The sequence below is a fragment of the Asterias amurensis genome, chromosome 9 (assembly GCF_032118995.1).
Source record: "Asterias amurensis chromosome 9, ASM3211899v1".
NCBI classification, from domain to species: domain Eukaryota; kingdom Metazoa; phylum Echinodermata; class Asteroidea; order Forcipulatida; family Asteriidae; genus Asterias; species Asterias amurensis.
The window spans coordinates 7484310-7497858 of NC_092656.1; the positions used below are offsets into that span (position 1 = coordinate 7484310).

The window sequence follows — 13549 nt, forward strand, 5'->3', positions numbered from 1 at the left end:
TAAACATAAATAATTATTTAATGACGAAACAAAATAACAAAATCACGAAAAATTTACTAAAAAGTGAAAACAATAGATAAGTAAATTCTCAAAAATTTTGAGAAAGTTTGAGAAAACGTCGCAAGGATTGTAGAACATATTAAAAGTTGTTGTAAATGACATAAAGCTCAATTCGCCCGAAAATATTGGCCATGAATGTTGAAAAAGGGTTTAAGAAAACGCTACGAAGCCGAAAACACCCCACGTAGCACTAGTAAGGACTTACGCACTCGATTGAAGTTACGAGTGCTTCGTGTATATGACGCAACTCGCTAAGAACGAACTAGTAACACGTAAGTGCTTACTAAGGCCTAAGAAGGCTTCATGAATAAGGCCCCTGCTTTGTATTCTATTTACGTGCGGTGACGTGGAACTGAACCCGGCAGCGGCGTATAACTAGACATTTTTCATTGGTGGGGCAAGTGGGGGCAATGATTAAATTTGGGGGGGGGGCAAAGAAGTGCAAGATTATTATTGAATATGTTAACTGATATGCAGTTCTAAAACAGTCTACATAGTCAGCAGGTAACAAAAGATTGCGTAAACAACAACATCTTAGAGAACTTGTCATTTTGTATAAGATAAAACTTTTCGACATAAAAGGATTAAATTACCAACTGTGATCACCAATTACCAATTTAGAGTTGTACACAGCATTCTCAAATAGGCTCTGTGGGTGTGTAAATACTCAAAACATAATATTAGGCCAAGTAACAATATAAAAATAGAAATGTTTAGCGTCCCCGGCCCGCTTCCTTTTTACAGGACACCTCCTTTTTTGTCTTAAGTTTTTTTTATGCACATTTGTTTTGTTTTTGTTTTGAAAAGGGGTTATTTTAATAGACCTCAGCAAAAAAAACCCAATAAACTGAATGTCTTGTCTGAATGCCTTGACCAAACTGTTTCATTAATGTTTTGTGTATTTCAGCAGCAGAAAAAAAACCCTCCTCCTTCCTTTTTTGAGAAACCCAAAAACTAAACATGTTTCTTTTTTTTACTCGGCCTTATTGTAATAAGTGTAAGCCATAAAAAAAAAAAATAAAAAAAAAAATACAGGATTGAAATTGTGGGTGTTTAATAATCACATTTTAGTTATGAAACGGATATTTAAAATAGGCCTACCTCTCAATTGCACCGCTTGCTTCAAAGGAGAAGAAATGGTCTAAGCAACCTTTATCGCTGGCCATTTGTTTGCTGTAGTAAATTTCTCTGTAGTGCATCGGCCATGGATCTGACTAAGTTGTGTTACCAGAGCTATTGGTCGGCGTTCAGACCACCACGTATTTAACAGACCTTTGTCACATCCTGCACGCTCTGTAACCGCAAAACCACAACAAACATTTACCGCCAATACGATCGCGCGCGCATTCCCATGCATTTTTCATGTTATAGTCCACATAGGGCTTACTGATAATATGAATAAAAGTTTTCCTTTTTACGGCAGCATTTTATGCAGCCTTAAACGGTTTATATATTAGGCTTATAAGAATATTCTTTTCTCAGATTTCATAGGGGGGCAAGAGGGGGGGGCAAGGGTTCTGAGTGGGGGCGCCGCCCCCCCCCCCGCCCCCATCTGGTTACGCCACTGGTACCCGGCCCAGTTTACAAGTATCCATGTGGCAAATGCGAAAAACATGTGAAGTTAAACCCAACCAACTTCAAATTTTTCAAGCCTTGTACAGTATACGCAGATGGCATACTTTTGTTTAAAAATGTTGTAACTGATGCGCCGGATCCCCTACTTCAGAAGGACTTCACCTTGACTGGGCTAGGTTGAACTGTTCGCGTTTAAATGCTGACAAGTGCAAATCGATACGGTTGACATTGCGTCGAATGAGCAAACCAGTCTACAATCTTGGAAACACCTCCCTAGAATGTGTAGACTCCATCCTATCCCAGCCTATCTTGGACTACTGCTCACCCGTATGGATGATTCATCGTAAAATCAATTTAATCGAATCGGTATTACAGCGCAGAGCGAGTAGGAGGATACTTCGGGGAAAATGGAACTTCAGCCTACTCATAGCCTTGATCAAGGCTGTTGACGTACTGTTCCCCGGCCCGGTTCGCTGCACACGCATGCAGTGCATACACAAATGTACATTACCATACATTGTACAGCGAGAACAGTATAGCGTAGTCGTGAGAACGGTCGTGTCTTTCTACTTTCAACCTCGCACACGTGGCTCAAACAACAGCCTTGATGGGTTTGTAAAGCTTTATCGGAATTCCGATAAAAGGGTATTCATGATGTGGGCGTGTCATTCTAAACATTGGCCAATCACAGGCGCGATTGAGAATGACGTATTACTGCAAGCAATCATGCCACGTCCATGCATGCATGGGTGTGTGTGTGTGTGTGTACGCTGTACGCTAGCTGTATGGACATGTACTGTAATACGTGCTTTTTATAGCAATGTCGGGAGCGTGGTGTGTATATTAGCTATGATTGTAAGGGGTCTGAATGCGCTGCCGGACGGGTGAGCCGGACAAGACTCGCCCGGTCGGTAATGGTGTTGAACAACTTCCGTTGTCTTGCGTTTCATTATAGTCAGGCAGCTTAGCGAATGGATGTGGACGTTCCGGACAAAAGCACCAAATTTTGTCCACGTGGTCCTTATTACCTAAGCTTTGCATTTTTGATAGGAACCACCTCACCAAGACGTATTATGGCGGCCATCTTGGATTTCCAAGATGGCCGCCATTTAAAAACCTGTTTTTGCCAGTATCTCACCTCCTGAGTCACCTAGGATCACAATTATGGTGTCTAGATATATATTTCCATGGTCAAGGAATACATCTTCACCACTTAGTAAAGCAACAGTGCTTTATTTCCTTTGTATGGCGGCCATCTTGGATTTTTAAGATGGTAACCATATGAAAAACCCATATTTGCCGGTATCTCGCCTCCTAAGTCACATAGAATCACAAATAGTGTGTCCAAATATATATTTCCATGGTCAATGGATCCAACTGCACCACTCAGAAGAGCAGCAGTGCCTTCTTTCTTTTATATAGCGGCCATCTTGGGTTTTCAAAATGGCCGCCATATGAAGAAAACACATATTTTATCAGTATTTCACCTTCTAAATCACTTATAACCACAATTATGGTGACCAAATATACATTATCATGGTCAATGAATCTAATTGTACCACTCAGAAGAGCAGCAGTACCTTCTTTGTTTTATATAGTGGCCATCTTGGGTTTTCAAGATCTACATGTAACCTATAAGTCACGTCAAATACATACATTTGCATGGCTAATGCATACAAATAGAACAGCAGCAATGTTTTCTTTTTTATGGTGGCCATCTGGGAGTTTTAAGGTTTAATGAAGGCCTTGAAAGCACCAGGTAAAAAAGTCCACACAGGAACCAATAATTGGCTGTCATCATCGAGACTCACTCACTCACTCACTCACTCACTCAGTCGACCCAAGTTGTCGCGTTGCAGCATGTTTGAGTCAGGCTCTATGTCTGACACGCCACACAACTCTATCCTGCATACAGCTGATTAGCTCCTCCTTGTTGATTACTCCTGCGTCTTCAAGCAGGGTCTTTAGCATAGTCTTGGTGGGTCTTCTGGGGCCGCACCTGCCGTGAGTGGGCTCCCACACGATGACTTTATTGGCTGGTAGCTCTGGGTGCCGTAGACAGTGACCAGCTCCAGGTTGGTGATGTGATCCCTCCAGGAGACATTCTGTGCCATCCGTAGCATCCTGGTGTAGCAACCACTGATAGATTTGGTCATCACCTTGTTGAGAGTCCAAGACTCACACACATACAGCAGGATGATTTCTATTACCGCATGAAAGAATCTCAGCTTTAAACCATTGGGGAGCTGAGATGTCCAGATCTTCTTCATGTCATGGAGGACTTTCCATGCAAGCGCCTTACGGACTTTGATGTCTTTCTCTGTGCTCTGCATCGTGGAGCCGAGGTACTTGAAGTCGTCCACCTCCTTTAGTGATGAACCTCCTAAGGTCTTTTAGCGGAGCATGATCTCCAATGTTGTATACCATATACTCCGTCTTCTTGGCACTGACTCAACTCTGCTGAGTAGCTCTTGCGCCTCTATGATGTTGTCAGACAGTAGGGCTATATCATCTGCGAAGTCTTGATCGGAGAGGGTCACTGGGCCGATTCTTCTAAACTTTCTTGGGGTGATGGTGAAGCCTAGATCCTCGTGTTCTTTGAGGGTTTATCTCAAGGCGTAGTCAAGTACAATGATAAATAAAAATGGAGCCAGCGTGTCGCCTTGCAGAACTCCAGCCAATATTTTGAACGAGAGTCCATCCTCAGTCACAGGAATGTGTGGTTTTTTTCACTCTGCTGTCACTCCAATCTTTTAGGCAACTCGTGTTGCATGCTCCAACAACTTACAATTTGGGGATCTCCATTGCCTCTCTTCTGGCTCAACCCCTTTTTTGTTACATTTACATGTGTAAGGTCACTAGACTTATCATACTGTACAATAAGCAGTTTAAGAGTGAGGAGAGTCTTGGCATGGAAGGCACTTCATGGTATGAGGCGAGTGAGGTCTCAACGGTGACATCAACAGTTGCCACAGTTGAGTCTGTACTTCTGTAAGCAGCCGAGACATGGACTCTCGACAGCCAATCAAGAATGCGCACTAGATGCTCACCTGGTGTAGCCAGACCTGGCTCAGATCTAACAACATCTCACCTTGTGTTGCCAGACCTAGCCCAGATCTAACATCATACCTGGTGTGGCCAGACTTAGCCCAGATCTAGCATCATCTAACCTACGTTGCTAGACCTTGCCAAAATCAGACATCATCTGACCTGATGTGGCCAGACCTGGCCCAGATCAGACATCATCTAACCTGCTGTGGCCAGACCTGGCCAAGTTCTAACATCATCCAACCTTGTGTGGTCAGACCTGGCCCAGATCTACTATTATCTGGCCAAGACAATGCCGTCAAATCACCTGCCACATCTGGACCAGATCTGGGGCAGACATACATGGTTGCTGGGAAGAGAGAATACTGGTCTTTGACAATTACCAATGGTGTCCAGTGTCTTTAACAGCCCCAGCTGGCACAAGGGTAGAGTTGTCTGGCAACTGGTGATTTTTCGTTTAAGACACAGCCAGTTTCATTCCATTTTGCTGTTCTCTCAAGTAATTTGAAACATGCAGATTCCAGTGTGCTATGAAATTTAACCTTTTGCAGTTGTACTAGGTGGGGTATGACCCAGGTTGTCAAATAGCAAATTTCAGATCCAGATCAACGAACGAAGGAGGTGAGATATTGAATGGGTTTATACTTGGCAGCAATATTGAAAGTGATCGATGGCCTGCTTTTCCAAGTGGTACAGTTGCACTCCTTGACCATAACAATATATATTAAGAAGCCATTATTGTGACTCTAAGTGACTTAAAGGTGATATATTGGCAAATACGTTTTTGTCTTCTTATGGCGGCCATCTTGAAAACCCAAGATGGCCACTACATAAAGGAAAGAAAGCACTGCTGCTCTTCTAAATGGTACAGTTGGATTCCTTGACCATGAAAATGTATATTATTTGGTCACCATAATTGTAATTGTGATTATAGGTGATTTAGGTGCGATATTGATAAAAAATATGGGTTTTCTTCACATTACGGTCATCTTGAAAACCCAAGATGGCTGCCATCCAAAACAAAGAAGGCACTGCTGCTGTTCTGAGTGGTACAGTTAGATTCCTTGACCATGAAAATGTATATTTGGTCACCATAATTGTGATTATAAGTGATTTAGAAGGTGAGATACTGATAAAATATGTGTTTTCTTCATATGGCGGCCATCTTGAAAACCCAAGATGGCCGCTATATAAAAGAAAGAAGGCACTGCTGCTCTTCCGAGTGGTACAGTTGGATCCATTGACCATGGAAATGTATATTTGGACACACTATACATGTATGTGATTCTATGTGACTTAGGAGGCGAGATACCGGCAAATATGGCTTTTTCATATGGTTACCATCTTAAAAATCCAAGATGGCCGCCATACAAATGAAATAAAGCACTGATGCTTTTCTAAGTGGTGAAGATGTATTCCTTGACCATGGAAATGTATATCTAGACACCATAATTGTGATCCTAGGTGCCTCAGGAGGTGAGATACTGGCAAAAACAGGTTTTTAAATGGCGGCCATCTTGGAAATCCAAGATGGCCGCCATAATACGTCTTGGTGAGGTGGTTCCTATCAAAAATGCAAAGCTTAGGTATTCAGGAACACGTGGACAAAATTTGGTGCTTTTGTCCGGAACGTCCACATCCATCTCAAATATGGTCATAAGCTGCCTGACTATTAGTGATCATTCGTTTTGCACGTTCAAAGCACCGTCGCACGTCCAGATCTTGCCAATGCCCAATCACAAGCTGGATACTGAAGGCTCTACCCTACTCGGACCGTTGTCTTTGTTAAACGCTATACATATCCATGTATACGTTATTCAATAGAGGCAGGAGAGCTGATGGAGGCATGTGTAAGCCCCAGGAAAATTCTCTTATTGTCTGCTCCTTGTAAAGCATGCAGGTAGCGGACAATCACTCACAAGACAGTGTAGTGTTAGCATTCATTATTAAGGAAAGATTTACTAAGAATTGCTGTAATTATTTTTAAGTACCCTCCTAAACTATTTTGCAAAAAAATGTATGTTAAGAAGGGGCTGGGTGAAGTATGTTGGGTGTCACTGTGGCCGAATAACATAAGGATTTATTTATAACTGTTAAAGCTGATACTCCAGCGTCCTTACTTACTGTTATTATGTGCAAACACAAAAACACCATATTCATATCACTCAGATGTTGGATTGAATCTCCAAAATCCAGTAGTGATCACTCAAAGTAGGGTTTAAAAAGAGAAGAAAAAAGGAATATAATTTTGTAAGTAACCAACTAATCTTATTTGAATGTGAACAGCAGTCCTGAACATCATTACAGATGAACGTTATCTTATTTGAATGTGAACAGCAGTCCTGAATATCATTACAGATAAACGTTATCTTGTTTGAATGTGAACAGCAGTCCTGAATATCATTACAGATGAACGTAATCTTATTTGAATGTGAACAGCAGTCCTGAATATCATTACAGATGAACGTTGTCTTATTTGAATGTGAACAGTCGACCTGAATATCATCACAGACGAACGTAATCTTATTTGAATGTGAACAGCAGACTTTCTCTTTACAAGTTGAGCACACCTACATTGTTAGAATCCAACTGCCCAACCAAAGGGACTTGCACATGTTGGATTGAGCTCACAAGTAGTGGTTTTATACTGTATAGGCTATTTTTGCATGTTTTTTACACACCCTGCTTGCTTAGCAATGAATGCTAACATCACCTTGTGAGTGAATGTCCGCTACCTGCATGCTTTACAAGGAGCAGACAATAAGAGAATTTTCCTGGGGCTTACACACATGCCTCCAGCTCTCCTGCTCTATTGAATAACATGAATATGTATAGCGTTTAACAAAGACAACGGTCCGAGTAGGGTGGAGCCTTCAGTATCGAGCTTGCGATTGGGCATTGGCAAGATCTGGACGTGCGACGGTGCTTTGAACGTGTAAAACGAATGATCACTATTATAACACGAGGACAAGCATCATAATTACAACGTAGCTGGTAGATTTGTCCCTGAATTGAAAGCTGCTGTACTATAAGTGTAACGTTGTAGTGTAGTACTAGTAGTATGACAAGAGTTAGTTTATGAAATTGAACTTTACTTGTAGTTGTTGTTCAGCCACACGCCATCTTCTACCGTCTGGTATGTTTTCGACAACACATATTTTCGATCCCCAACTTTGATTTACCGCGAGAAACGTAATAAATAATATATGTCTACATTAAGACAAAATAAACAGCTGGGTTTCTTATCTCATCTGGTCTGTGTTTGTGCTTCAAGGGGATGGGGTGTGTTGTACTGTCATATGCCCAACACCTAAGAAGTCTTACCAAGTAGCCATCTTGCCGGAAACTCATGACACCTGGATACTTTTTTAACCTTTCTCAAACATATTTCACATGTTCTAATTTTCTTCCTTCTATTTCTAAACCCATGATTGATGCATTAAACGCGGTTGTTATATTTTGTTGAAAGTTTCTGTAGTTGTGTTGCAAATTATACACCACTGATTTCCAGCGACTTACTGTTTTGTTTACTAGTAGGGATTTCTCCCTCGCCCGCCGCCATTGCAACTACAACCACGGTTTGTTTACAATTACGTCGACGAGCACGTGTGTGCGAGTGCTTGCAGAACGTTGTGATTGACATCGCAGCGAGAGTTTATAGGTCAACCAACAACCAATGAGAACGGGTTGTTAGTAAATATTAGCATAATGAGCTCCGCCCTAAATTTTGGCAGATACAAAACCATCAAGGCGCTACCCATGTACCGTAAGTGTACCGTATACCGATGGTACATGTACATGTACAGTACATATGTGTGTACATACGCTGTATATGTATTATGTGCACTGTGTTAAGTATGGGGGTGCACTGGTGGAATTCAGTGATGGGGACTGGGATTTTGCAGATCGCGGCTGGCTGTAGCGCCTTGATCAAGGCTAGCCTACTCAAGAAAGAGTGGAGACTGTGGGTCTTATGTTTCTGTCTGACAGAAGAACTTTTTAAAATATTTTGCTTTACTATCTAACTGATGTCCACTCGGTATAATTTTTGAATAACTTGACTAATCTGTCTAAAGTTACTTCCTGTCACTCGGAGTTACTTTCTCGTTATCACCTGAAATCTAGAAAGAATGCTTATAAATGTCCAACAAGTTGGATACATAGGAAGAATGTTTTTATTTTGGAGGGTTACAAGTACTTTCGAATGAAGCTGATGGAGGAACTTTTAGTATGTTAGTGCTAGTGGTTTTAATTAAATGTTTAACTAATTTATGTTTAGTTCCTGCTTCATGGTGTTATTGTGTGCTTTTGGTTCAGTTTTAAATTTTGGCTTTGTGGGGATACAAGTCCTTTCGTTTTTAGCCGAGGGAGGAACTTTTTGTACTTTCGTCCATTCGTGTTTGGCTATGTTTTTTTGTATTTTTTCCTTCCTCCTGTTGAAATGGTGTGTTGTGGGTGTTGTTTTTGCATTAATCTGGGTTTGCTTTTGTTTTAATGTTTTCCAATGTGTGATTTAGACATCTCTATACTTTTATATAACCTTGACAACCCTAATCATTGTGTATGTCTAAAGATCTAAAAAAGAAAAAAAAAAAAAAGAAAACAAAATGTTCTCGGAACTGTGCAACCAATGATGCACTTTCATTGAGCGTCCCGGTTGTCTTCCATTTATTAAAGGCAGTGGACACTATAGTGGTAATTACTCAAAATAATTATTATCATAAAACCTTACTTGGTGACGAGTAATGGGGAGAGGTTGATAGTATAAAACATTGTGAGAAACAGCTCCCTCTGAAGAGACATAGTTTTCGAGAAAGAAGTAATTTTCTACGAATTTCACTTCGAGACCTCAGATTTAGAATTAATTTGAGGTCTCGAAATCAACCATCTAAAAAGCACACAACACGACCAATTGAGTTCTTCCACAGGTTTGTTATTTTATGCATATGTTGAGATACACCAAGTGAGAAGACTGGTCTATGACAATTACCAATAGTGTCCAGTGTCTTTAAAACTGTATCATAAGTTGTCAGCTTACCTAAAACGTTTTCTCTATCATTGCAGCTAGCTAAAGAGTTCAGAGCTGGGAGTTTATTGCTGGCGCCGGTTGTTGACGGCAACTTCCTCCCGGGCCAACCGTCTGAACTTTACGCAAAGGGCGCCATCAACGACGCAGTGTCAATCATAGGCTCAAATGCCAATGAAGGAATGGTTGACTTATTGGTGTTATTTCCCGACAACACTGATGACGAGGCACCGTTTATTAACAGCGCCACTTACGATGCTTACTATCCGATGTTTGGATCGATTATTAGCACGGAGCCCATAGTGGCAAATGCAGTCAAGTTGATGTACACAGATCCAACTTGCACGGACGGACCTGGTTGCAACTACGTGGAGGCACTTTCGCAGATGAGCGGTGACTTTTCGTTCGTCTGCCCCGCCGACAAGACGGCACGGGCTTATACCCAAGCCGGCCGTAAGGTGTACCGCTACTTCATGACTCACGACACAACAACGAAAATAGTTGGCCCATCATGGTTGAAAGCTAGTCATGGGGAAGAGTTTTCGTTTGTCTTCGGTCTTCCACTGGTACGCCTACCTTCAGACGACTATAAAACCACTGAAGACGAAGTTCGCATGTCGATCCAAGTAATCAAATACTGGTCCAATTTGGCAAAGACGGGGTAAGTTAATGTTTTAATAAAGTTTTATAATTTGAACATGGCTGATTATTTTTGTTTTCTTTTGTTGAAGTCCCTACTTGAATGAGATGTAGAGACACGGTAAGGGAGAGCCGGTCCTCTAATTAATGAAGGACGAGCATTCGCCAAAATACAATCATCAATAACAAATGCCAATCAAAGACGTCTATATGATATCAAATATAATCTCTCCTCCAGGTTTTAATGGTAACCCATAGCAAACATACAAAAAGTTACAACACTACATTAAACAATACATGTAGCCTAGATTACACAATGCAGAGAAAGTTCACAACACGGTCAACCATGTGGCTTCCATGCTACACACACGGACGGACGCACTACGCACGATCTAAATAATGCGATCCAAACATGACCCTAAAAATCACAGTATATTCAGGTATACAAAGCGGATTAACACACAAAACAAGACTCACAGATACCTCTATAAACCTATCCCTCCCAGATAAATAGGTTTTTGGAGCACGGCCAGAGCAATGCTCCCTATAAAACTAGAGAGAACTACAGACCCAAATGTGCTCTTCCAAGAACGAAGCTATTGAAAAAGAGAGTGATTGTCATGTGACAATCCCCAAAGTTAACTTTAAACAAGTCCAACACTGAGGGCGCACTTGGCGGATCCCTACAAGTAACAGTGCTTCAACTGTTCTCTGATGTAAAGTGTGCATATACGTAAACAATGGAAATAAACATGATAAAAGTCTGCGTCCACCAGCGTTCCAAAGCCCCCCGGGCCCCATTACAATGCATTGGTACTTAACGATCGTCTTTATTTTATATTTTAATCTATACATTTTCCAGCAACCCGAACCTGTCTTCTCTGGATGCTGAACTCACAGAAGAAGAGAAAAAGACAGAGTGGCCGTTGTTCACCGTTGAGGGACTTGAGTACAAAGATCTGACACCGGACATGCTGAATGGGCGTGGCATCAAGGCCAGGGAGTGTCGTTTTTTGAACGAGTTCATTCCTCAACTTATCAAAACAGCTGGTAAGTTGGTTACTTCAAGATACAAAAGTAAATAGTTTCGATAATGATTACACGGCGCAACTGTAGTTCCCTGAGGAACGTTTGGAACTTAGAGTAAAAATTGATGAAATTTGACGCTAAAAACAACCAATTTGCTGTTTTTTAAATTATGGGAAACTGTTTAAGACGGCCGCCTTGTTCGTTTCTCTTCTGATGATCTATCTTTGATTCTTTCCAGATGATGCAAAGAAGTGCAAAGAGAGCGGCTCAAGATGGACTCAAGACGGCAGCTCCGACAGCGAGACGTGCACAAAAGACAAGTGTCCTAAGGTCCCAGAAGAATAGTTCAAAACACAAGCCAATACGGAGTACTGGAAGTGACATTCGACTTGTTGACGTTAGACTCATTGACCTTAGATACAAAACAAATCGGGTGGCATTTCCAAAGCTCCGTATCAATCGTTTTTGAAACGACCACTCCTTTTTAACTCAAAGCATACAATATTTCCGTTCAACCTTGAGGTAACACAATTATTTCAAGGGAACGAAGTAGTATTTCAATATAAACTGCGCCAATAAAGTATCTAAACACTTACAAATGGTCAGATATATCGGAACCTGAAATAGTATGCCAAAAAATAATTATTCATTTCTATTCACCGTTAATTTCTGCACACTTTGACACATCTTGTGTTGCGCTACGATGTTGTTTAGTGGATTTATGGACACTTGAGTGGCTTAAGGTCGAATTTCAAAAGTTGCAAAAGCCCCCATTCAAGCTAAATCGTTGTATTGTGACGAGTAAGATCAGCGTTTCTTTTGCCCGCCCTTAATAAATGATTTGTTTGTCGCGTTTTGGATAAATCGGTTGCGATGAACATCAGCAATAATTGTCAGTAACCAAGCAAAGGGGTCAAAGATGGGAGGTATACAACAAAATGGGTTAAGAGCCAGAATCCCTGATTATGGTTAGACAGGGAAAGGTGTTTCAAGATAACAGGAAAGATGGCTCAACTGACCAAACAGGAAAGAGGACGGATCGTTGGTTTGATTGAAGCCGGTGTGTCGATTCGAGCTGCAGCTCATCAAGTTGGAACGTCACCAGCGACGGTCAGTAAAATGGTGGAATGGCTACCAAGCTCAGGGAAATGTGGACAACCTGCCAAGGAGTGGCCGCCCGAGTGTGACTTCTGCAGCAGAAGAAAGTGAACAAGTCCATCAAGCCTGACACCACTCTCGAGGGATTGCGACGCATCCTGATCAGGAAATGGCAGGGGATTGACCAGGGACAGATCAGATGTCTCGTTTGGAGTATGAGAAGACGACTCCTTGCCGTTAACAGTGATGGAGGACACACCAAGTATTGAGGACAGGATATCAGCAGTTTTAGAGTTAAAGATACGGCCATAAATTTCATGGTCAAGTAAACGAAACGAGTTTGTGTCTTTTGTCTTGATTTTGTCTGTGTGTGAGGCTTGTGTGAGTTCCCTTCTGGAATTGGGGTGAATAGGGGCTTTTGCAACTTTTGAAATTCGACCTTAAGCCACTCAAGTGCCCATAAATCCACCCAACAACATCGTAGCGCAACATAAGATGTGTCAAAATGTGCAGAAATTAACGGTGAATAGAAATGAATAATTATTCTTTGGCATACTAATTCAGGTTCCGATAAATCTGACTATTTGTAAGTGTTTAGATACTTTATTGGCGCAGTTTATTTTTATCTGTCCGTATATATACACAGTCTTTCTGCACACGTGTACTTGTATGATGGTTTTTCTACTTCTTGGAATACTTGAAACATGTGTCTTTGCTATTAGAACAAGATGTATAAATTGGTGATTTTTACAATGTAAAGGCGTTTTTAAAGATATGTTGCTATAAAGAGAGATTTGAATCTCAGTATTCGCTCTATGGAGCCTCGACTTCAGTATGCATTGTGTTTAGTGAAAATGTTTGGTTGAAAGTGTCGAGGCTCTACATGCAAAGGCTGACCGTACAAAGGGGCGAATACCCCACAAGGTAGTTGTCGTATAACGTACCGCTAGAGGTCGTACTTTTAGTGAAGACGATAAAACACCATTAATGTCCTGAATCGAGACTAATAAATGCATTTCGTTTATGGAAGGTACCCATACAACATTATTATTCCTAAAGTCAGACTGAACAAGT

At 41.3% G+C, this 13549-nt stretch overlaps 1 protein-coding gene across 1 annotated transcript in view; it reads left to right on the forward strand.

The window, feature by feature from the left end:
• LOC139941733 (acetylcholinesterase-like) overlaps positions 1-12953 on the forward strand; it is a 30126-nt gene extending 17173 nt beyond the window's left edge. The window contains exons 6-8 of the mRNA XM_071938349.1: positions 9748-10370; positions 11211-11398; positions 11616-12953. Of these exons, the coding sequence (XP_071794450.1) occupies positions 9748-10370; positions 11211-11398; positions 11616-11722 (918 nt within the window). The 3' untranslated portion in view covers positions 11723-12953. The remainder of the gene's footprint in view (positions 1-9747; positions 10371-11210; positions 11399-11615) is intronic.
• Positions 12954-13549: the final 596 nt, after the last annotated feature.